Genomic DNA, 26543 nt, shown 5'->3' with positions numbered 1-26543 from the left:
CCTCATATATCATACCTTGTATCGTATATCGTATACCTCGGCAGCCTCTTACCTGCACATGTATTTTACTATGTTTTTTATGCTTAAGGATAGGAATCTCATGTACTATATTCAGCTCTTCCAAGTGTTTAGGATTGTGCTCTGCACACAGCAAGAACTCAGTGAACAATATTAATGCCTAATCTGTAAATTCAGGATTTTAAATGTCATTTGCCAGCACATTATGATCAAGCATAGGGAAGTCACTACTGCCTTGTTTTCTCTGATTGTTTTCACCACTCTTTTTTTTTCCCTCTCTCACTTTAAAGGTGTGCAGCTGCTCTTTCATACCTTCCACCTGGAGAGTTCCCATGATTATCTGCTGATTACAGAAGATGGTAGCTTCACGGAGCCAGTTGCTAGGCTCACTGGCTCTGTTTTACCTCCTACGATTAAAGCGGGTTTATTCGGAAACTTTACGGCCCAGCTTCGATTTATTTCAGATTTTTCTATTTCCTATGAAGGTTTTAATATCACGTTTTCAGGTATGTTCATCCATTTTAATCTGTTTCTTGGAAAAGCTTATCTGCCATGGGAGAGGCATGGGAGAAGGTAGGGCTTTAAAATGGCACGTTGATGATGATGATGATATTTAAGTGCTTACTATGTATGAAGCACTGTTCTAAGCTCTGGGGAGGATACAAGGTGATCAGGTTGTCCCACGTGGGGCTCACAGTCTTAATCCCCATTTTACAGATGCGGTAACAGGCACAGAGAAGTTAAGTGACTTGCCCAAAGTCACACAGCCAAGTGGCGGAGCTGTGATTAGAACCCATGACCTCTGAATCCCAAGTCCGGGCTCTTCCAGGAAATCCCTTTCAGGTCTGAATGAGCCAGAGATCATTCAGAGGGTTAGTGTAAACTGTCGTTGATAGAATAAAGTCTTTTACAGGTAGCCATTAGCTGAATCCTGGCTGTGCTTAAATTCAGGGATTTAAGGGGGATAGAGCACTTGGAAATCTGCCAGGACTCAAGTTTTTGTTAAAAGAAGAACCTGAACATTTTGAGAGTGCTAAAGTGTGATGGATAACAAAATTGGGAATGAGGTAAAGGCAGCATGAGGGAGGAGAGAAAAAAATACTGGCAGATATATCTGTTGTAATGGGCCCTTGAAACTGTTTGCTCCTCTGGAAGCAACAGTAGGGGCTATAGCTGGGTTACCCTTCAATCAATCTTTTATGTGGTGAACTATAAAAGCCCATCTGGAAACTGATGGCAGGACAGTGTTCTGATTTGTGATTAGTGTTCAAGTGTGCTCTGTTACTTCCTCCTAGACTTTGGGATAAGGAATGTGCCCTAAAACTTGTCCAAGTTAGAGCCACTGCTATAATCTCTAAAAACATGGAGGTTGACACTGTACTTAGGATTCTTTTCCATCTGCTCCAAATCAAGCATAGGATAGCGAGTGCAGCCTAATCTACCATCTCCATAGTTTCATTAGGATGGCTACAAATTACTACCATTGTGGCTCAGTGGAAAAGAGCCTGGGCTTTGGAGTCAGAGGTCATGGTTTAAATCCTGGCTCTGCCACTTGTCAGCTGTGTGACTTTGGGAAAGTCACTTCACTTCTCTGGGCCTCAGTTCCCTCACCTGTAAAATGGGGATGAAGACTGGGAGCTCCCCATGGGGCAACCTGATCACCTTGTAACCTCCCCAGTGTTTAGAACAGTGCTTTGCACATAGTAAAGGCTTAATAAATGCCATCATTATTATTACTACCACTCAGGGTCACACCTGGAGGGTTTCCAGTACTTTACCAGTCTCTGCTGTGGGAGGGAGAGGCAATCAGAGGCTTACCCATTCCATTCCTAGCTTGCCGAGTGGCAGGCAATCTGCCACAAGTCAAAACTCACCTGTTCTGGGCAAGCAGTGGTACGGGAGAGACTTGAGTTCACTGCGTGGATGGAAGCAATGGTAAACCACTTCCAGATTTTTGCCAAAAAAACCTTTAAGGGTCCACTACCAGAACGATCGCAGATGGAGAGTGGGGCCTTCTGTGAGAGATGTATCTATGGTGTCGCTGTGGGCTGGAAACGACTCAACGTCATAACACAAGACAAATTATTAATGGCTCCTTCAAGGGGGGTTGTGATTTCTTTGGTAACTTCTGGAGTAGGTAGGATGCTTTTATCCATTGCCAAGTCCCACTTTTTCCTCATCTTCCGCTGGCTTCCTTGTTGTCCTGTCTCGCTCCTTTTGCTTTCCCCTCCTCCCAGCCCACAGCATTTCTGTTTATATCTGTAATTTTATTTATTTGTATTGATGTATTGATGTCTGTTTCCATCCCTTCTAGACTAAGCTCATTGTGGGTAGAGAATGTCACTGTTTATTGTTGTAATAATAATAATAGTAATGTTTTTTGTTAAGCACTTACTGGGTGCCAGGCACCGTTCTAAGCCCTGGACCTTCTCAAGCGCTTAGTACAGTGCTCTGCACACAGTAAGTGCTCAATAAATATCAATGAAGGAATATTGTACCCCTGAGAGGTAGGGTGGCCGATGAATAATAAACTGAATAAAACTTGGAGCTGGAAGTCAGCAAACTGGGGTTGCAAATTGAGCACTAACATTGATCTGTCATGGACCTTGGGTAAGCTAACTTTAATCACTCTGGGCCTCAATTCCTTCATTAGAAATGATCGGTGTTCCTTTTGTGATGCTACCTTATCCACTCTGATCATCTTGTTTCTACCCCAGGTCTTAGAACACAGTAAGAACTTAATAAATACCATTATTCTTACTCCTTGAATACTTAGTCTAGGAGGTTTAAATCCTACCTACATGTGTCCAAACAGTTAACCTGCAGCGTGGCTCAGTGGAAAGATCATGGGCTTGGGAGTCAGAGGTCATGAATTCTAATCCCGGCTCTGCTGCTTGTCAGCTGTGTGACTTTGGGCAAGTCACTTAACTTCTCTGTGCTTCAGTTACCTCATCTGTAAAATGGGGATTAAAACTGTGAGCCCCATGTGGAACAATCTGATCACCTTCTATCCCCCCCAGCATTTAGAACAGTGCTTTGCACATAGTAAGTGCTTAACAAATACTACTATTATTATTATTATTATTATCTACCCCAGCACTTAGAACAATGCTTGGCACATATTAAGTGCTCAACAAATACAAGAAGTCATCTTTTCTGTGAAGATAAACTTCTGCAAGGTAGTGGAATTCTTAAGGGTTTTAATTTATGGATGATGACAATAGACCTCTGAATAGACACTGGAAACATTTGGTCTTGGTCTGGTTTGATAATGAGCCGTCCGCTTTGTGCATTAGTATGTTGTTCTCCCTGTTGCTTGCCTTGTCTTTTGAATTTATTAATTCACAAGTAATACCATTCTTTCCTGACATTCCAATAAGTGTAGAAATAGGGAGCATTTTTAAATTCATTTTACTAAAGTTTAGGAAACATCCTAGAAAAAAAAAATGTAGAATATTTAGGCATTAAAATGATTATTGGACTAAAAGGGACACACACACCAAAAGAAAATTAGTGGTTCATTATCATTATTATTAAGTCGAGTCATTTCTGATTTGTAGCGACTCCATGGATATAGTTTCTCCAGAACGTCCTGTCCTCTGCCATAATCCACAACCTTTCTAATGGTCTCCCGTTATCATTGTTATGGTCTCTAACCATCTAGTTGCTGGTCTGCCTCTTCCGCGTTTTCCCTGGACTTTTCCTAGCATTAGTGTCTTCTCCAGAGAATCAGTCTCCCGATTACGTGTCTAGACTTTAGTAAAAATGACTTTCACTATTATTGCAAGAAGATGAACCAATAGCTTGTCTATTTTTGCTATGAATGTTTGACTCTTCACAGACACAAAAGATAATTAAATCCAACATATACTATTTATACTTGTTACTTTGAGTATATTTTTCTTTAATTTTAATCCTGGTCCTTTGATGACATTTTCTATTATCGTGGTTTATTTGTTGCAAATGATGAACAAAACAGTAAAAAATAGGGCTGAGCTTGTGAATTTGGCAACTTATTTTCACGTGATAAATAATTCTGTGAATGAAATATTTTTCAAAAGTATACTTTCTGAGTGAAATAACTTCTTTAAGTAGAATTGTCTTTATTTACACAACTATGCCTTTTTTTCTTTTTGTCCATTATGTGTTGTATTGTCATCTCATCATTGTAAACATTATTAAATCATAAAATGCCCCCAAACTTTACCCCTAATATGATTTCAGAATCTTTAAGACATTCTGTGGTGTGGTGAATATAGTAATATTCTCTCATAGCCACTTGAAATCCTAATTATCTCTGTAAATGCAGTTCTCTGCTACCCTATATAATTCATATCCAACTTTATTGGCCATTTTTATTTTGAACCGAGAAGTGGGTGCATCCTTAAATTTGGCCCTGTGTTTGAAATCTAATTATAAAATGCTGTTGCATTCATAATTATCTCAACATTGAATCTTAATTTTATTAAGATTAATTGATTCTGATGAAAGTCACGGTCAATTCTGTCATTTGATTTAGAAGGCTGACTTTCCTGCATTCAGTATCTTCTAAGAATTCTAAAGGGATCGAATTAAAAATCACTCACACAATCCTTCTTAGTATCTCAGAAGAGAATGTTTGTGATGCTTTTTAAATCTCTTTAATCCTTATTTCCTTACCACTTCAATGCTAAATGCTACCTGTGTTTTGATCATAGCTCTCCTTTAATTTTTTTTGTTTACACTTCTAAGCCTGTATATCTTGGATTTAGCTACACATAATCTGTGTAAAAATCACTTTATTCTGCCAATGTGATCGCGGTGTACCCTTTTCTTTTCCTATTTTTTTTATATCTCACATCTTGACATACGTTAATTAAAATCCCTTTAGATATACCCCATCCCATCTATATTATTTCACATAAATTTGAGTTAATGAAGATCCCAGGTGAATTTTGGGACAGTTTTGTGAAGAATGTGCTGAGATGACTTTTTAGGGAAACATAACCCAGAGATCATAAAGAGAAACTTGAAAATGTTAACAGCTGGCAAGTGTCTCCAAGAGACTTACACTGCTTCGTGTCTCATTTAAACACTCTATTTCATGAAACCAGGGGCCTTATACAGCAACATCAGCTCTGTCTTGCATCACTCGTGAATACCATGTCCATTTTGATGCTTATTATGTCAACAGTTTGTTTGAATCCAGATGGGAAATTCATATTTTCTTAAAGTATGCTTCTATCACCTTGGTCTGTGGTAGACTCTTGTGCCAATCAGTGTATTTGGTTGGTACAAATCGCCCTGCAAATTGCTTCAGCAAATGCTTACTGATGGATTGGAATGGTGAAATGAGCTCAGGAAAGCATTCAGGGGAGGGATCGTAGAAAATGGTGCTTTAGAGAAGGTTTTGATGTGCATGGTTTGAGTATTTACATAGGGTGTTTCCTACCTGTGTCTCTTTTGCAGAATATGACCTAGAACCCTGTGATGACCCTGGCGTCCCAGCCTTTAGTCGGAGAATTGGCTTTCGTTTTGGGGTTGGAGATTCCCTGACGTTTTCCTGCTTCCCAGGATATCGCTTGGAAGGTGCAACTAAGCTTACCTGCCTGGGCGGTGGCCGTCGGGTGTGGAATACACCTCTGCCAAGGTGTGTGGGTAGGTGGTCACATGCTTTCATTTCATTCATCCGATTATTGGTAGGACATGCGCATATCAGCCTAGTGAGATGCAAGTTAGGATGGAGCCCTTCCTGCGCTCTACTCACCCAGTGTGGAAATGCTGAATAAGGACCGAGCCTATCAAAAATGGGAGGAAAATAGGAATCGAGCCAGAAATTACGGAGTTAGAACTAAATTGGTGCTCACATTTTATGCAGTTATAAATAGAAGAATGAGAGAGGGTACATTTTTCAAGAAGAGTGGTTTGAGAGTTTACAGGTTGCTTGATGCTGAGGCATTTTAGTTGAAATGGAAATGTAATGTTTTCTGTTGGCTGATGACGGAGCCAAAAGTTTTTCAACTCAAATGTAGAGATTTTAGAAATTCGGAACAACTCAATTTACACTTTGGGAAAGGGTTTTAAAGAAGTTCACTGAGAGATTATTAAATTTAAGAAAGTAATTGTACCTTATGTGGTCACTGACAATAGAGGAATAGAAAATAGACGATGTTTAGGGTATTCATTCAAAGAATTAAGGGTTGTGCAATGAGTCATAGCCCACAGATGCATAGTTCAATGTAGGAAAACTTTTACTAATTTGATACATGGCATGCATCTCCTTTTAAATTATGTAAAGCTATGAAAATATTACCCTAAAGTAAAACACTTAAATATCTTTGTCTTTGGCTGTTTGTGTAACTTGATGCTTGATTCTATTTAAGAGTTCATTCAACTGCTGAAACTTTAATGTTCTCACTCTACATAAGTACTTAGGAAATATTTGCCTTTTCATTAATTACTAGACTAGGAATATTGTTTTCAAATGATAAAGCCTTTGTACTCCTAGGTGAGATTTATCTGAGTGTCCAATTTTAGAACCACTTTAAACTCTTGAGGGAAAACCCAAAAGTTGAGGAACAAGGGAATGACATTTAACAGGCTCACTTATAAATAAATTGTTTTTTCTCTAAAATGTGCACTAATTGGTTTGCTTCTTTAGTGAAAACCTTGGAGGAGTCACTGGAATAATCCCTATGTGGGGTATAGTGTTTCTCGGCCTTATGTTATATACTCATCCTTCCTTCCCAGATTCTGATAAGAGCCTCTGCCAGGATCCAAACATCGGGCAAGTCACTTAGCTGTTATTTGCCTCAGTACTGCATCTGACAATGGAGATTAAATACTTATTCTCCCTCCCTGTTAGACTGTGGGTCAGGGACTGTGTCTGATCCAAAATCTTGTATCTACTCCAGAGTTTAGTATCATTCTTGACACATAGTAAGCACTCAACATCTACCACAATTACTAAAGTTAGGGAGAAGCAAGGGGGCAGAAAAGGAGATGAGGAAGCAGTTTGGGCGAGTGTGCCAACTTGTACTTCCCAAGCGCTTAGTACAGTGCTCTGCACACAGTAAGCGCTCAATAAATATGATTGATTGATTTCCTCTGCATCCATTCAATAGTATTTATTGAGCACGTACTGTGTGCAGATCACTGTAAGTGCTCAATAAATGCAATTGAATGAATGAATTTCCTCTTGGTTCTTCCCTCATATATTTTTTCTCTGTCGACTGTAAGCTCTTTGTGGGCAGAGATCATGTCTATCAACTGTTGTATTTTCACAAGCACTTAGTGCTCTGCACAGAATAATGCTTAAATACCATTGATGTGTTTTTTTTTCCTCAATCTCCCATAGTTTCCCTCCATTTTCTCCAAGTTTGTCCTCATGCTCAAAATGTAAAAGGTGGCAGTCCTACCTCCAGATATGTCCTAAAACCCACCCCTTTCCCACCCATTTTTGTTTCCTTTTCACTGGATAAATAATACCTTTGTCAGCAATCCAACTCAAGCACTTTGTCCCTTATTGTTAAAAACCCCTTTAGTAATTAAAATATGAATCGAAGACGTTAACACCTAATAAATGAGGATAGGAAGTAGATAAAGAATCCATATCTCCTCCCACCCCTAGGACTCTACCATCTAATGTAAAACCTGTTCATTTGAATATATATCCCATTATCTTCTGCCATTTTTTTCCTGATTTTTTTTTTTTTTAAGTTTAGGCTCCTGGCTTCCTTTCTGTATGCTCTCTGGTCTGGTGTTTGTTTCAGAGCTGGCCTGTTTGGGAAAGACTGAGAATCAGTGCCTTGATGAGCAATACAAATCCCTAAAGTGCTCAGCACTTAGAACAGTGCTTGGCACATAGTAAACGCTTAACGAATACCATCATTATTATTACCAGGAGGTGTTGCTTTGAGATGCCAAGGGACCTAGTTGAGAGAATTGATCATGTTTAATGGTGTGTTTCTTTCGAAACTCTTTTCTTAAGTTTATCTGAACCAGAATAAAATACGCTTTTGTCAATCACAGTGATAAACCACAAGACATGAAATGATTTAATTGCATGCTCAAACCAAACAGATTTTAATTGTTTCAAATATTAGAGATATATAGTCAATGGGAGCTCTGAGGCTAGGGATACCAATTTGATACATAAGATTGAGACTGCATTTTTAATGTGAAAGGCATCTATGGTTTTTTTTTTTCTTTCAGCTCCGTGAAATGTATCATGGAGAAAAAGCTGTTCATTCAAATGCTTATGGTCAATCTTCATTTTATTAATCACTGTGGATCTAATTAAAAATCAAGCACAGTACTATTTATGGTCAGAGAAGAAGAGCTTTACATACTATTCATTTTGATTAACAAATTGGGCAGTTGCTTCTGATTTTTCGTTGGCCTGGGATCTTGACTAACAGATCCCTTTGTTCACAGAGCAAGGCTGAGAGGAATAGACTGTTTTGTGCTTTATTAACAATAATAAAGGCATTTATTAAGTACTTACTATGTGCAAAGCACTGTTCTAAGTGCTGGGGAGGTTACAAGGTGATCAGGTTGTCTCACGGGGGGCTAACAGTCTTAATCCTCACTTTACAGATGAGGTAACTGAGGCATGGAGAAGTTAAATGACTTGCCCAAAGGCACACAGCTGACAATTGGCAGAGCCGGGCTTTGAACCCATCACCTATGACTCCAAAGCCCGTGCTCTTTCCACTGAGCTACGCTGCTTTATTGTTTTTGACTAAGCACTCACTGTGTCAAGTACTCTTCTAGGTATTGGACTTATGAGACCAATTTTTCTCCTTTTACATTCACTTTTTAGGAATTAGCACACTGATGTTGAGGTGGGAAAAAAAATAATGAAAGTCTCAGCATGGTCTTATTTGCCAGTATAGTGACAATTTTATTTCGGAGTAGTGCACTGTACTAAGCTCTTGGGAAGTACAGAACAAGTGACACAATCCCTGTCTGAATCTGAGGCAGCTTAGGAAAGTTCCTCACACTCTTGCAAGTAGGAACTTCCTACTTTCCCACCTTTCAGGAAGGTGGTAATGATAATAATAATAACGATGAGGGCATTTGTTAAGTGCTTACTATGTGCAAAGCACTGTTCTAAGCGCTGGAGAGGATACAAGGTGATTGGATTGTGCCATGTGGGGCTCACAGTCTTAATCCCCATTTTCCAGATGAGGGAAATGAGGCACAGAAGTGAAGGGAGTTGCCCAAAGTCACACAGCTGACAAGTGGCAGAGCCAGGATTAGAACCCCTGACCTCTGACTCCCAAGCCTGGGCACTTTCCACTGAGCCACCCTTCTTTTCCACGACTCCCTCTTCCTTCTGTATCATCTGTGCACCTGCATCATCCAATCCTTGATATTTATCCCACCCTCAGCACCACAGTGTGTATATATGTGTGTATATATTTGTTTGGACGAGTCACTTAACTTCTCTGGGCCTCAGTTCCCTCATCTGCAAAATGGGGATTAAGACTGTGAGCCCCACATGGGACAACCTGATCACTTTGTTTCCCTCCCCCCCCCCCCCCAGTGCTTAGAACAGTGCTTGGCACATAGTAAGTGCTTAACAAAAACCATAATTATTATTATTATTGTATATTTGGAAGATATATATCCATAATTCATTTTGATACTTGTCTCCCCCACCCTCCACCCCCCTCCCAGGTTTAGACTGTAAGCTCCTTGTGGGCGGAGAATATGTCTACCAACTCCATTGTATAGTACTCTCCCAAGGACTTAGTACAGTTCTCTGTACCTAGTAAGCAGTCCATAGGTATAATCAATTGTGAGTAGATATGAGGTAATCAGCTGGATTGCACATCCTGTCCCCAGTGGAGCTGAAAATCTAAGAGGAAGAGAGAATGAGGATGAGAGAACTGAGGCACTAAAAGGCTAATTATGTTGCCTGTGGTCATACAGTAAGCCATTGGCCGAAGTTCAGGTCTCTCACTTCCAGTTTTGTGCTCTTATTTTCCATTACTTTTCATGGAGGGAGCCCAGGACTGGGATTCAAGAGACTAGGATTTGAGTCCCAGCATGATCACTGGCCTATTCATTCATTCATTAATTCAACCGTATTTATTGAGCATTTACTGTGTGCAGAGCACTGGACTAAGCGCTTGGGAGGTACAAGTTGGCAACGTATAGAGATGGTCCCTACCCAACAACTATTGTATCAATCAATCAATCAATCGTATTTATTGAGCGCTTACTATGTGCAGAGCACTGTACTAAGCGCTTGGGAAGTACAAATTGGCATCACATAGAGACAGTCCCTACCCGATAGTGGGCTCACAGTCTAAAAGGGGGAGACAGAGAACAGAACCAAACATACCAACAAAATAAAATAAGTAGGATAGAAATGTACAAGTAAAATAAATAAATAAATAAATAAACAGAGTAATAAATATGTACAACCATATATACATATATACAGGTGCTGTGGGGAGGGGAAGGCGGTAAGGCGGGGGGATGGAGAGGGGGACGAGGGGGAGAGGAAAGAAGGGGCTCAATCTGGGAAGGCCTCCTGGAGGAGGTGAGCTCTCAGCAGGGCCTTGAAGGGAGGAAGAGAGCTAGCTTGGCGGATGGGCAGAGGGAGGGCATTCCAGGCCCGGGGGATGACGTGGGCCGGGGGTCGATGGCGGGACAGGCGAGAGCGAGGTACAGTGAGGAGATTAGTGGTGGAGGAGCGGAGGGTGCGGGCTGGGCAGTAGAAGGAGAGAAGGGAGGTGAGGTAGGAGGGGGGCGAGGTGATGGAGAGCCTTGAAGCCCAGGGTGAGGAGTTTCTGCCTGATGCGCAGATTGATCGGTAGCCATTGGAGGTTTTTGAGGAGGGGAGTGATATGTCCAGAGCGTTTCTGGACAAAGATAATCCGGGCAGCAGCATGAAGTATGGATTGAAGTGGAGAGAGACACGAGGATGGGAGATCAGAGAGAAGGCTAGTGCAGTAGTCCAGACGGGATACGATGAGAGCTTGAATTAGCAGGGTAGCGGTTTGGATGGAGAGGAAAGGGCGGATCTTGGCAATGTTGCGGAGCTGAGACCGGCAGGTTTTGGTGACGGCTTGGATGTGAGGGGTGAATGAGAGAGCGGAGTCGAGGATGACACCAAGGTTGCGGGCTTGTGAGACGGGAAGGATGGTAGTGCCGTCAACAGAGATGGGAAAGTCAGGGAGAGGACAAGGTTTGGGAGGGAAGACAAGGAGCTCAGTCTTCGACATGTTGAGCTTTAGGTGGCGGGCGGACATCCAGATGGAGATGTCCTGAAGGCAGGAGGAGATGCGAGCCTGGAGGGAGGGGGAGAGAGCAGGGGCAGAGATGTAGATCTGGGTGTCATCAGCGTAGAGGTGATAGTTGAAGCCGTGGGAGCGAATGAGGTCACCAAGGGAGTGAGTGTAGATTGAGAACAGAAGGGGACCAAGCACTGAACCTTGGGGAACTCCCACAGTAAGAGGATGGGAGGGGGAGGAGGAGCCTGCAAAAGAGACTGAGAAAGAACGACCGGAGAGATAAGAGGAGAACCAGGAGAGGACGGAGTCTGTGAAGCCAAGGTCAGATAACGTGTTGAGGAGAAGGGGGTGGTCCACAGTGTCAAAGGCAGCTGAGAGGTCGAGGAGGATTAGGACAGAGTATGAGCCGTTGGATTTGGCAAGCAGGAGGTCATTGGTGACCTTTGTATGACCTTGGGCAAGTCACTTGACCACACTTGACCTCACTTTCCTTATCTGTAAAATGGGATTAAAATAGATATCTGGGTGTGTGTCCAATATCATTGCCACACAGCCCTTATGCGTATTTCCATAATTCACTTATATTAATGTCTGTCTCCCCCTCTAGATCGCAAATGCCTTGTGGACAGGGAAAATGTCTACCAACTCTGTTATATTAATTAATAATGGCCCCTGCTAAGCGCTTACTAGGTGCCAGGCACTGTGCTAAGCTCTGAGGTGGATACAAGCAAATCAGTTTGGATTTGAATACCTGTCCTGCGTGGGGCTCTCAGTCTTCATCCCCATTTTATAGATGAGGTAACTGAGGCACAGAGAAGTTAAGTGACTTACCCAAGGCTACACAGAGGGCAAGTGGCGGAACCAGGATTAGAATCCATGACCTGCTGACTCCATTGTGTGCTCTATATACTACACAGTGTTTTGGCATGTGTGTAGTACTCTCCCAAGTGCTTAGTACAGAGCTTTGCGCAGAGCAGATGCTCAAATATGACTCATTTATTCCAACATTTAGCACATGTGAACTACTTCATTTTAGTTTTCACCTTGAAAAGCATAACCAATTTAACCTTCCTAACTGAGAATATTTTTATTGATGTACTTATAATTTATCCCACCTGCCTGGATCAAAATTGCTGAATAAGCTCTTTAACATAATTTTTGAGGAAAGCACAATTCCGTTGTTTCTCTCCTTGTGGGTAGGGGAAAAGGAGAAACTACTTACCGCCACAAAGTCAGTCAGACACACCAAGTTCTAAGAAATTCTTAAACATTTGGTGCAATTTGTCCCAAAAGGACAAAGAACTATCCTTGGGTTTCACTAAGACGATAACAAATTTTAATTCAGAGTTGTTTTACCAGTATGTTCAATGATATGGGCTAAATAAAAGCTATAGCCATCACCAGAAATTAGATATCATCAGTTTATTTAAAAAAAAATCAAGCTTTGGAAAATAGAGAAAATAGCAGGATGTCTCCGTGCATATCATACGCAAAATTAATCTGAGTCAACAGAGATTACTGATTAGCATAGTAGAATCTATTGGTAAGATTCTAAGAAAATTTTCCATTAAATTGTTGACTCACTGTGTAATTAGAATATGCTGTAAGAAATGCTTTAAAAACAAAAATCCCCTTAAAGTACTTTAATTTTGTTATAAATTTTTATTGTATTTCTATTAGCTGTACACCAAGATTTAGCACTATGATGAGTTTAAAAATTTGTATTTTAAATAGTTTGTTTTTCTATTTTTAATTCTTGTTCTCATTTCCTCTGTTTTTAGCTGAATGTGGAGCCAGCGTCACTGGAAATGAAGGAATACTACTATCTCCAAATTTCCCTTCCAATTATGACAACAACCACGAATGCATATATAAAATTGAAACGGAAGCGGGAAAGGGAATCCATCTTAGAGCCAGAAGTTTTCAACTGTATGAAGGCGATGTTTTAAAGGTAAAAAATAATCTCTGTTTGTCTTATAGTAGCTAGCATTTACATTAGGGTTGGACAATGCTAATATTAGATGCTGTTTATAAATAGGATTTCTAATAGAGAAAAAAAAGTTAATAAATATCCCCTTTTGTAGGAATTCACTGTGGCAGGTTAAAAATCAAACCATAAACACCAAATGGGTAGTCACAGAAGGAAAATCTAGTCTTCTGAAAAGATAAGTTGAGGTTGGGAGGTCAGAAAGTCGCTTAATACAGTGTTGTGCATGTAGTAAGCACTCAGTAAATATCATTGATGGTGATGATGATATGTTTCCTGTCGTCAAGGAGTTTAGAGACTAGAGTTTAGACCTTGCCGCCACTGAGTGTCAATTCAGAGCCTCCCTTCCTACCTCGAGTACCATTATTATTGGGGTAGGAGGTTGAACAAATCGAAGTTCGGAAGCTAACGATTCCTTCCAGGGGTGGAACTTGAATTAGTACGCAGTAAGAGCTCAATAAATAGGATTGAATGAATTGAATGAATGAATGATGACAAGCAGCATGACCCGTTGTTGGGTAGGGATTGTCTCTATCTGTTGCTCGAATTGCACTTTCCAAATGATGTGTACAGTGATCTGCACACATCAGCGCTTAGAACAGTGCTTTGCACACAGTAAGTACTTAATAAATGCCATTATTATTATTAAGCGCTCAATGAATATGATTGAATGAATGAAAGAGCACAAGTCTGTAAGTCAGAGGACCTGATTTCTAATCCTGGCTCTGAGACATGTCTGCTGCGTGACCTTGGGCAAGTCATTTAACTTCTCTGAGCCTCAGTTACCCCATCTTTAAAATGAGGATTAAATCCTACTCCCTCCTACTTTAGATGGTGAGCCCCTTGTGAACCAGGGACTATGTCCAACCTGATTAATTTGTATCTATTCCAGCACTTAGAACAGTCGTTGGCACATAGTAAGCATTTAACAAGTACCATAATCATCATTATTATTATTAATAAGTCTATAAGGGAAGTGGTCTCAGTTTAATTATAAAAGAAATGTAGGCAGGAACCTCGTAGAAATGGTCTTTCAACAGGCCCTGGCCATGCTGCACGGCACAGACCACACATCATTCGACAGTGTTGAACACTTGTGCATGCAAACACTGTAATAAAAATTTGGGAGAGTAGAAGTGGGTAGGATACACCATTCCAGTCTCTCAGGAGCTTGCAGTTCGAAGGGGGAGGCTGACAGATATATGCCAGTCACAAATCCTTGGAGAAAGAATGTCATGAGGGCTGATAGGAGTGGTATAGGCAGATAAATTGATAGTGTAAATTAATATTGATCAAGCATACCCACCTGTAAGCAACTTGTGGGCCGGGATGGTGTCTGAGAGCTATTGTAGTTTACTCTCCCGAGTGCTTAGTACGGTGTTCTGCACACAGTAAGTTCCAACTTGTACTTCCCAAGTGCTTAGTACAGTGCTCTGCACACAGTAAGTGCCAACTTGTACTTCCCAAATGCATAGTACAGTGCTCTGCACACAGTAAGTGCTCAATAAATATGATTGAAGGAATGAATGAAGTGCTCAATAAATGCCACTGATTGACTTGCAAGTGCTAAGGGAGACAAATTGAGAAAGTGGAGCTGGGTCGGGGATTTTGGTGATGCAGTGATTTGGTGGAATCTGAGAGAAGCAGCTTGGCACGGTTGATAGAGCATCAGCCTGAGAGTCAAAAAGTCACGGGTTCTAACCCCGGCTCCACCACTACGTGTCTCATGTGTGACCTTGGACAAGTCACCTTACTTCTCTATACCTCAGTTACCTCATCTGCAAAATGGGGATTGAGACTCTGAGCCCCACGTGGAACTGGGATTGTGCCCAGCCCGATTTGCTTGTATCCACCCCAGCGCTTAGTACCTGGTGCTTAACAAATGCCACTTAAAGCAAAACAAAACAAAACAAAATTAGGGAAAGGAGTTCCAGGGAGGAGAAAGGGTGTGAGCATATGGTAAGAGCAGAAGACTAGAGAGTGTGAAACCCAGAAAGAAGGTGAGCGTGGGAAGCAGCATGGCTTAGTGGAAAGAGCCCAGGCTTGGGAGTCAGAGGTCATGGGTTCAAATCCCAGCTCCACCACTTGTCAGCGGTGTGACTTTGGGCAAGTCGCTTCACTTCTCTGGGCCTCAGTTACCTCATCAGTAAAATGAGGATTAAGACTGTGAGCCCCTCGTGGGACAACCTGATCACCTTGCATCCCCACAGCGCTTAGCACATAATAAGCACTTAACAAATACCATTATTATTATTATTATAATTATATTATTATTATTATCCTGCCTCTCTTTCAGCTCCTGTTCTCAGTTGCCACCATTGTCCTCCATGGGTATGTGCTTGGTTTGGTGTGCCACCTTCCTGAGAACATGGAATGCAAACTAAGGAGGGAACATGACTGTTTCGGGAATAGAAAGGGACTGGATGAAGTAGGGGGAGCTCCATGTGAGGTGCAGATGCTCTCATTGTACTTGCCAAGCGTTTAGTATGGTGCTCTGCACACAGTAAGCACTCAATAAATATGATTGAATGAATGAATCCCCACCAGCTTGGATGTAGCTCCTGCTCTCTGCAACTTCTCAGAGGCTCTAGGATTTTTAAAAAGTTGTCTTGTTTTGTTTTTTGTAAGTATTAACACATCCTCATAGATTTAATCTGATTATAACTGAGAACAGGAAATTAAATCATATTCTGGTACATTAAATACCGATCAAAGCATCTCTGTAACAAGCATGCTTCCATCACTGAAATGTTACTCTCCCAAGTTTGACTTTGCCATTTTGTATAAGTGTGTTATAATAACCGCAATGGATTTCATTCATTCAATTGTATTTTTTGAGTGCTTACTGTGTGCAGAGCACTGTACTAAGTGCTTGGAAAGTACAATTCAGCAGCTAACAGAGATAATCCCTGCCTACAATGGATTTCATCAGTTTACACATATTCAAACTCTGTGTGACTGTCCTTCACAATTAAAATAATGTAAAATTAATTTAGCCCTCTGGCCAGGGATCATGTCTATAAACTGTATTGTGTTGTACTTTCCCGAGTCCTTAGTGTGCTCAGTAAATACCAATGATTGATCTGATGGAAATTATGCTGAGAAAATAGAGGATTCGGACAAACCCGTTTTCCTCCTGAAGTCCTTCAGTTTGCCTCTTCCCTTCTGGGCCACATCCCCGCTGTTCTGGGTGTGGGAATATCTGTGCTGAAATCAATCAATGGTACAAGTTAATCATGTTGGGCACAGTCCCTATCCCACATGGGCCTTAGAATCTAAGTAGGAAGGAGAACAGGTATTGAATCCCCATTTTACATATGAGGAAACTGAGGTATGGAGAGAAGTTAAGTGACTTGCACAAGGTCACACAACAAACAACTGGCCAAGCAGAGACTAGAATCCAGTTTCCCTGACTCTAAGAGTTGGGCTTTTTCCACTAGGTCACACTGCATCATGTGAATTGCATTTTACTAGGACATATATTTTATACTTAATAAAACCTCAGGGTATAAAAAATAGGATTAGGCTGGTAAAAATTTTGTGACAATACTTAAAGGGAACCAGATGTAAAGAAAGGGCTAATTTATCAATATCACTTGTCCAAAATTTGTATACAAATTTAATGCAAAGATACAATTATAGCCTATATAGACCGTTTCAATATAAAAAATGTGAAGTATAAAAATAAGTACAAAAATGTAGTCCTGAACTAGTAAAATGTCCTTGGTAATTTTTAAATCAAAGTAATCCAGGTTTATATTGAAAGAACTGATTGACCAATACCAGTGTCTAAAATAAGCATTATGAATGAATATTTATAGAACAAGATATTGAGAAAAAGAAGATTGCTGTGTCCTCCAATAAAATTTCCTTTCTTGGTGTGAGAAACACCAAGTCATTTTTAGTCAAGGAGAGGAGAAGCCATACATTTGAAACCCAGGCTGTCTTAGAGTGAAACACATCTTCGTTCTCACCTTCTGCACATTTTTCTTTCTTTTAGTAATAAATTGTTCCTCTTTCCAGAGGCTCTTTACCCACAAAAAAGAAAGATAGATGGATTAGATTATTTTACTGTACTCCAAACCCTAGCCAGATCCAGGAAAAAGCTATGCCTTATTTCAAGATCAAAGAATATTCTGGAATCAAATGAGCAGCTTCACTTTAGGAGATAAAAATGTTGTGGAATATTATGTATTGCCTTCGTGCCAGTGGAGGTTGGTACCCCATCCATCTTGGTAGAAACATTTTAAACCCTGACTTTCTCTTGATGAAATTCAGGAATGAACTTGATAGAATGAAATGAATGGATAATTACTAAAATCAATGCAAGAAAAATGAAAACAAGGTGATGAGAAGTCTGTAGCTGAACAAAGGAAATCGATATTTGATTCAGTTTTGGGTTTAAATTATTCAGATCATCAAAATCACTTTGACCTTAGTTTTTTTTTTCCTAATAACTCATGGCAAAGTGACAAAATCATTTCTAAAATGTCCTGGTACCATCTTCAAGAGGAAGAGAAGTAAAGTGGTCATGTGTAAACTATTGTTTCTCGCTTTTCTACTGCCACATGAGCGTATCTAGGTTCCTCCTGAGAAAGTTACTGAAGAACAATGTAGTTAATTTAACCTTTAGCGTTCTAAATCCCAAGTGACTTCAGATCAAGTGCTGCAGAGCGGTTCTAACCTTCGTCACGCAGCAGATATAGAAGGACAGTGAACTAATTACATACTCCTCCCATCATCTATGTTTTTCATTTTACAAAAGTGTAGGGCACCATAAACAAACCCGGGCCAAGAACGTTGGGCTGCCCTAAGAGGTCACCATGCTGCTCCATATGAGATGGAATATGACAAATACAGGGTAGTACTGTGGATGGGGAAAATGTGGGCTGCTGGTAGAAAGAGAATCAATCAATTGATGGTATTTAATAAGCAATTACTATGTGCAGAGCACCATACTAGGTGTTTGGGAAAGTATAGTAAAACAGAGTGGTAGGTTCTGTCCTATCCACAAGGAGTTGTAGATTTGTTCTCTGTCTCCCCTTTCTAGACTGTGAGCCCACTGTTGAGTAGGGACCGTCTCTATATGTTGCCAACTTGTACTTCCCAAGCGCTTAGTACAGTGCACACAGTAAGTGCTCAATAAATACAACTGAATGAATGAATGAGTTTAAAGTCTACAGGAGCAGTGTGTTTGTCAGTAGTGATGACACAAGTGAGTAGACATCCATTCTCCCGAGTTTCACCAATTTCCCTCATTTTCTCTCCGGTCCTTCAATCTTATTTAACTGGCCTTGGGCCCTTAGACTGTATGCTATATATATATATAGCATATATAACAGACTATATAACAGACTATATAACAAATATATAACTATATATATAACCATATATGGCTATATATGATTATAACTATACATAACTATATATATAACTATAGTTATATATAGTCATATATAGTTATATATATAGTTATATATATAGTCATAAATAGTTATATATATAGTCATATATAGTTATACATATAACTATGACTACATATATAACTATCTCTTTCTCTCTCTCTATATATATATATAGTTATATATTTGTTATATAGTCTGTTATATAGTTGGACTCTCCCAAACAGAACAGTGTCCTGAATACAGTAAGTGCTCAATAATTATGATTGACTGACAAGCTCTGATAAGGCAGAGTTCTATTTCTTTCCCACTGTTACCCTTATTCTCTCCATAGCCCTGTGCCAAAATTCCTGTCCTCTCAGGTGAAGGCCCTATTTACTTCCTGGGCTGGTGAATCCCCTTCTTTCCTTAGACTCCCCCTCCCTTGGTGTCGGGCAGGTATAAAGGTTCTAGTGAGACAGAACATTTGCTAATTTGAGCCACAGAACAGAAAGTTACCATTAATACCCCAGATATTTTGGATATAGAGATTTCATTTTAATCAAGATGATTCACCCATATCCTTAGTCATGTGTTTCTGTGTCGCTGTATTATAATGTCTGATATTAGAGACATCGTGCTTAAATGTACCTGGCAAGGTCAAAAGTTAATTGGCATTTGCAATAAGAATTTGGCATATTCTCTCTGATGAAGGTACCATTTGTCCATGGTTTCGAATGCATATCTGTTTTCACCTTTGAGATCTATTTGAATGGGGCATGTTTAGAGTTTATTTGAAACTAAAGTTTAAAAACAATTTTGTAATGTAATATTGTGAAAAAGAAGTACTTGTTAGGCATTCTTTTCATCATTTTCCAATGGCTTTAGTGAGGAAGAACAATATGCATTTGTCATGGTACAGTTGCTCAATTATAAAACTAAGTTTTGAAATATTTTGGTGGCCCTCCAGATGAATTGTTGGATAGTTTGGGGATTTCATTGTCCTAAATGCTTGATACTATTGGAAAAAAAAGGAACAATAAGTTTGAATTCAGAGTTCACAGCTGTGCAAACATATATTTGTTTGCCTGAATACTTTTTGGATGGTAGTAGGTATTCTTTTTGACATCGACTCAGGGTTTTTCAGTCAAATGATGTCATAAAAGTCAAGCTTATACATGGTTTGCTTTGAAGCAAGAGGGACCACTTTGTTGATGTGATCCAAAATTCTAGATTTCTCTTTTGTATAACTTATTTGGAGACTCAAGTCACACCCGACTCCAAATGAAAGTGACAGTGTGGCTTTGGCACATCATCCTACTTTTAGTATTATTTAGACAAGAGGGAAACAAAGTTAGGGTTGCTTGTTTTTACCCCCTTGTCTCAAAGGTGATTTCAGAAAAGATACCCTTGATTGAAACATCACAAACTGTTTTAGCCTTTGTAAGCGGATCATGGGGTTTGAACAGTCTGGTAATCAAATCCTGGAGGACAAAGCCATATATAAACATTAATTTTTTTTCCTGATAAGCTTGTTAACAACAAATATACTGCCTTTAAAAGGAACTAAAGGAAGGAGATATTTTTACTGTTTTCTCCTGATTAATTTTTTTTTGTTATTTTGGGATCCATTTAGAAAAGTTGTTGGATGAGTTTGAAACAATGTAGAATTAAAAAAATGTCTGTAATAGAAACAGACTTGAACTTTCTGTTCCAAATCGATATAATCAAAGGTAAATTGGAATGATCAATGACTTGATTTTGGGACTTTTTTAATTAGGTTTTTGATGGAAGAGATGGCTTTTCCCGTCCCCTGGGAGTCTTCTCCAAAAATGAACTGATGGGATTGATCCTGAATAGCACATCTAACCACCTGTGGGTAGAATTTAATACCAATGGATCTGATACAGCCCAAGGATTTCAGCTGACTTATACCAGTAAGTAGTTTATTCCTGAAATGTATTCTTGCTGTTTTAAGCTGATAAGCATAACTGTCCTTGTGATCATTGTTGGCATGATTTCAATACAAAGGATATTTTTCTGAATCCTAACATGGTTCAGATTGCAATTAAATCCCTTATCTTGCTGAATTACAGTGTTGTGAGCAATTCATTATAACAAGTCCTGTTGGGATAATGTGATCATTTCTGAAATGAGTCTAATACCGAGAGAAGATTTATAGTACGTAAGCATGGAGGGAATGGAATCTACCACTGGATTTTTTTTTTTTGAAGCTAGTACTTAAAATCTGTGACAATCTGAATTAAAAAAAAAAAAACGGCTAGGGTTTTTATTAGACAATAATCCGATCATTTTCAAGTCCCAGTAGGCAAGGGCAGAATATAAAGGAGAAGAAAAGCCAGTGATTTTTCTGGGATATTCACATCTATTACTCTAGTCAAAATTACACCCAGAATACTGGTTTAAAAAATTCAGATGAATAAAAATTAATCTCCCACCATTTCAACTAATTTCCCAGCAGACCAACTGTTTAAACAGTCACCCACACTTTTATATGCACACAGAATAACATAAACAAACGCAGGTACACTCCCTTCCATTTCTTCCTCCTCTCTATGGATGTCTCAGAGGCACTTTAAAGATCAACATGTACAATAGTAAACCCATCTTTCCTCCAAAACCAATCGTTCAAATTTTCCCATAAAGCCCCATAAGCCCTTAAGCTTGCCACTGTCATGGACTTCCCACTGCCTTTCAACTCTCACATTTGGACTGTTTGCTATACCTAGCCACATTTTCCTTCCCAACATTTCCCCAAATCACCCCCTTTCGCTCCATCCAAATGGCCTGCAGGATAACCCAGAGACCCGTCCCATCCCAGCTAGGCTACCCTAACAGCCACCTCACTCTTCTCCTTGTCTTCAGGCTCTTCTCTCTACAGTCCTGGATCACTGTTCTGAAACAGCTTTCTGCATTAGATGCCTCAATCTCCAGTTAATACTAGTTCCTCCATGCACCAAGTAGAAATCATGATGATCGGCTTTTAAGGAGCTCCATCAGTTCCTCCCCGCTTACTTCTCAATTCTCTTCCCTTTGGTGGGAGAACTTCATTACCCCCAAGCTGGCTTTCTCACTGCTTCTCATTCTTTAGGCTCTCACCTTTGATGATGATAATAATAATGATGATGGCAATTATTAAGTTCTTTATGGCAAAGCACCGTTCTAAGCGCTGGGGAGGTTACAAGGAAATTAGGTTGTCCCACAAGGTCTCACAGTTTTAATCCCCATTTTACAGAAGAGGTAACTGAGGCACAGAGAAGTTGTGACGTGCCCAAAGTCACACAGCTGACAAGTAGCAGAGGCGGGATAATCTACCTGTACATTTCCTCCTACCTGATACTTCCACCCACTTCAAATCACTCCCTCTTCATACCAATCTGGCAGAACACACAGCTCTCCCAATCTTCAAAGTTCTCCTAAAAGCCCACCTTTCCCAAGAGATATTGCCTGTTTAAAATGATTAAAGAAGCAACATGGCCTAGTGAAAAGATCGTAGGCCTGGGAATCGGGGGTTGTGAGTTCTAATCCCAGCTCTGCCACTTGTCTGCTGTGGGATCTTGGGAAAATCACTTAACTTTTCTGTGCTTCAGTTACTTCTTCTGCAAAATGGGGAATAGGATTGAGATCCCCACGTGAGACAGGCACCGTGTCCAACTGGATTGTTTTAGTACAGTTCCTGGCTCAAAAAGAAAAGGTCCCCATCACCAGGTTGCTTTTTAAAAATATCTACTATTTGTTAGGCCCTTACTGTGTTTCAAGCACTGTTCTAAATGCTGGGATAGGTACAAGTTTTTCAGGGTGTACATAGTCCCTATTCCACATGCGTCTCATGGTATAGGTAGAAGGGAGTAGGCTTTAATCCACATTTTACAGTTGAGAAAACTGAGGCCTCGAGAAGTGAAGTGACTTGCCCAAGGTCACACAGCAAACAATTGGCAGATCTGGGATTAGAACCCAGGTCCTCTGACTGCCTCTCCTCCAAACGTCTCCTCGATTTCCTCTAGTCTGGTTTACACCCTCTTCACTACATAGAAAATGCCTGTGCTAAGGTCAGCAATAACCATCTTCTTGCCAAATCTGATGATTCATTCATTCATTCAATCATATTGAGCGCTTACTGTGTGCAGAGCACTGTACTAAGCGCTTGGGAAGTACAAGTGGGCAACATATAGAGACGGTCCCTACCCAACAGCGGGCTGGTGCGATCTTACGCTATGAAGTCATAATAACTATAGATTAGTTTCATTTTATGCTCTCTGGAATAATAATAATTGCAGTATTCATTAAATTCTTAGTACATGCCAAATATTGCACTGAGCACTGGAGTAGATAGAACATTCCTGTTCCTGTTGCATATGGGGTTCACAGTCTTAAATAGGAGGGAGAACACATATTAAATTCTCATTTTACAGATGAGGAAACTGAGGTACAGAAAAGTTAACTTGCCTAAAGTCACACAATAGGCAAGTGGCAAAATCAGGATTGAAACCCAGGATTAGATTAGAAGCAACAAGGCCCTGTGAAGCACGGGACTATAAATTAGAAGGACCTGGGTTCTAATCCCAGCTCGGCCACTTGTCCGCTCTGTGACCTTTGGCGAGTCTCTTGACTTCTCTGTGCCTCAGTTACCTTATCTGCCAAATAGGGATTAAAAGTGTAAACCCCATGTGGGACACTGACTCTTTCTTAACTTGATTAGTTGTATCTACAGCAGCACTTAGTACACTGTCTGACACAAGAAAAAAAAAAAAAGAACAGGTCCTCTGACTTCCAGGGCCATTTTCTTTCCAGAAGGCCATGCCACTTCTCTAATAGTCATAACTAAGGATTACCAAATGTTCCTAAAGCTACTTTTTGTCTAATATTCAGTATTTAGGAAGCCACATAATAATGCAAAGTAAGTACTTGAATGTTAGCTTCAAAGCGTATCCCTTTGCTATTTTGCTTCAAATCATAAAATCACACCGGAGAAATTTGCCATTCATAAACGTAATGTTAACCTTGGCAGAATAAAATACTGAGGAAAGAGATTATTGGGGTGACATCAAAAATTGAATTAATGGATTAATTAAGCGTAGTTTATGATTTCAGGAAATGGAGATTGAGCACAGATGTTTTTAAAAAATAGGTCATACTTGCAGAGATTCTTTTCTGATTGGTTTGATCTCACAACGTTTCTGTTTTCCCATTTAATGTTCATTATTCCAATAGAGAAAAATGATGAGGATCTTGGTAGGCACTTCTGATCTATATAGGTAAATGATTTTATCCCAACGACAGCCTAAAGGTGTTTTCCTAGTCTGAATGATTTTAATTTCTGCTGTAAGCTCTTTTCCACTGTGCTTTGTTACTCATTGATCTTTCAGAAGAGACCTGAAGGAACAGAAAATCTTCATGGGCAAACTGAATGAGGTTCTGGTTTTGTGTTAAGAAGGTGGAGTGTATGTTGGAAGTTACTTCAGTTTTTTGTTGTTTTTTTTTTTTCACCTTGGCCATGATCCATTCTTAGCGTTGCAGCAGCAGTTGTGGGTGAGAAATATTGAAACACGCTACTTTCAAGGCTCTAGTTATTATTTAATGTATCAAACCTTTCTTTTTTGAGTTCCTGTTGACAAGCTGCTTCTCCTCCATCTCTACTCTTCCCTTCACTAATTAAAACTTCACTTGCGTATTCTCCTTCAGTTGTTTTGGCGGAAGCCTCTGGCATCCCACAGCTGGATCTTTCTTGCTTATTCTATAACCAGCAGGAAGACTTGATATGGAAGGTTGTCATTTTAATGTAAAGCACAAGTGATTTGGATTGACTTGTCAGTTTTGTTTAACTTTAAAAATGACATTGAAAGGTCAATGGAGTTGTCTGGCTGTTACATGGAAGGCAGCAGAATAATAGTAATAATTATTATTGTGGCATTTAAGTGCTTACTCTGTGGCAGACACTGTAATAATACTGATTATCTAATAATACCTGCAGTGTTTTAGCGCTATGTGACAAAAACTGTAATAATAATAATAATGGCATTTATTAAGCACGTACTATGTGCAAAGCACTGTTCTAAATGGTGGGGAGGTTACAGAGTGATCAGGTTGTCCCGCAGGGGGCTCCCAGCCAACCCCCATTTTACAGATGAGGTAACTGAGGTGCAGAGAAGTTGTTACTTGACCAAAGTCATACAGCTGACAAGTGGCGGAGCCGGGATTTGAACCCATGACCACTGACTCGAAAGCCCGGGCTCTTTCCATTGAGCCACACTGCTTCTCACACCGTACTATGCAGTGGTGTAGATATGAGCCCCCCTTTCTCTTTTCCCACTCCCTTCTGCATCTATCTGACGTTCTCCCTGTATTCATCACCCTCCCAGCCTCACAAGACTTTGTCCATATCATCATTTATTTATTTGTATTAATTACATCTCCACTTCTAGACTGTAAGCTCTTTATGGGCAGGGAATGTATCTGCTCATTGCTCTGTTGTACTTTCCCAAGTGCACAGTACAGTGCTCTGTACACAGTAAACTCTCAATAAATACAATTGAATGAATATGAGAGAATCAATTCCCACATGGGGCTCATTAAGTAGGAGGGAGAATGGGATTTGAGTCCCCATTTTGCAGAGGAGGAAACTGTGGCTCAGAGTAGTTAAGTGACTTGCCCAAGTTCACAGGGCAGATAAGTGGCAAAGCCAGGATTAGCACTGACTCCAGGCCCATGCTCTTTCCAATAGGCCACGCCAAAGATAGTTGTTTCATTCATTCAATCGTATTTATTGAGCGCTTACTGTGTGCAGAGCACTGTACTAAGCACTTGGGAAGTACAAGTTGGCAACATATAGAGGTGGTCCCTATCCAACAATGGGGTCACAGTCTAGGAGGGGGAGATGGAGAACAAAACAAAACATATTAACAAAATAAAATAAATAGAATAAATATGTACAAATAAAATAAATAGAGTAATAAATACATATATACAGGTGTTGTCAGGAGGGGAAGGCGGTAAGCGGGGGGATGGGGAGGGGGAGGAGGTGGAGAGGAAGGGGAGGCTCAGTGTGGGAAGGCCTCCTGGAGGAGGTGAGCTCTCAGTAGGTCCTTGAAGGGAGGAAGAGAGCTAGCTTGGCGGATGTGCGGAGGGAAAGACTGTGCTTAGGAAAGACTACGGTTGCATTAACATGTCCGATGAAGCATTGAACCTCTGAGTACTGAAACCAGTATTCCCCGAAATAATACGAAGTGTCTTGACTTAGGGGCCGTGCTTGTAAATCTTGGTTTATGGAAAAGTTGATGTAGGGAGGGAGGCATAGGCCACATCTGCACTTATCTCCTTCCTAAATAGCAGGAGGGTAAAGAATAGAGATGGGGCTATCGTTATTGGCTAGAGAGCTGTGTCCCTAGGAACCAGAGCTCAGATTGCCGTGGTTACCCTTCAAGCCGTGGCTGCCAGGCTCCTAACTCATAGAGGGTTCCACCAGTTGGGCCAGGGCTGCTGCTGTTTGCCACTGCTGCTCAGGTGGGAACAGTCCCTGCCTCAGTTTCCCTGCCTCACCTGGAGATGGATCATTTTAGTCGCCACGGATTGGGTGGTGAAAGTGGTGGGGGGAATTTGGCAGTTATCTCCCTCCTAGTAATAATGTTAATGCCCCTGCTCTCTGTTGAGTGATTTCTATGAGCCAAGCACTGGGGTAGATCCAAGATTATCAGATCGGACACTATCCTTGCCTCACAGGGGGCTCACAGTTTAAGGGGGAGAGAGACCAGGTATCTAATTTCCATTTTACAGATGAAGATCCTCAGGCACAGAGAAGTTAAATTCATTCATTCATTCAATCGTATTTATTGAGCACTTACTGTGTGCAGAGCACTGTACTAAGGGCTTGGGAAATACAAGCAGTACGGCTTAGTGGAAAGAGCATGGGCT

At 40.4% G+C, this 26543-nt stretch overlaps 1 protein-coding gene across 1 annotated transcript in view; it reads left to right on the top strand.

The window, feature by feature from the left end:
• CSMD1 (CUB and Sushi multiple domains 1) overlaps positions 1 to 26543 on the top strand; it is a 1252749-nt gene that overhangs the window by 953796 nt on the left and 272410 nt on the right. Inside the window, exons 21-24 of the mRNA XM_038771657.1 lie at positions 309 to 524; positions 5467 to 5655; positions 13028 to 13197; positions 20395 to 20551. Coding sequence (XP_038627585.1) covers positions 309 to 524; positions 5467 to 5655; positions 13028 to 13197; positions 20395 to 20551 — 732 coding nt within the window. The remainder of the gene's footprint in view (positions 1 to 308; positions 525 to 5466; positions 5656 to 13027; positions 13198 to 20394; positions 20552 to 26543) is intronic.

The sequence above is a fragment of the Tachyglossus aculeatus genome, chromosome X1, assembly GCF_015852505.1.
Source record: "Tachyglossus aculeatus isolate mTacAcu1 chromosome X1, mTacAcu1.pri, whole genome shotgun sequence".
Classification (NCBI taxonomy): domain Eukaryota; kingdom Metazoa; phylum Chordata; class Mammalia; order Monotremata; family Tachyglossidae; genus Tachyglossus; species Tachyglossus aculeatus.
The sequence above is the reverse complement of the archived record's forward strand: the minus strand, read 5'-3'. Positions and strand labels throughout refer to the sequence as shown.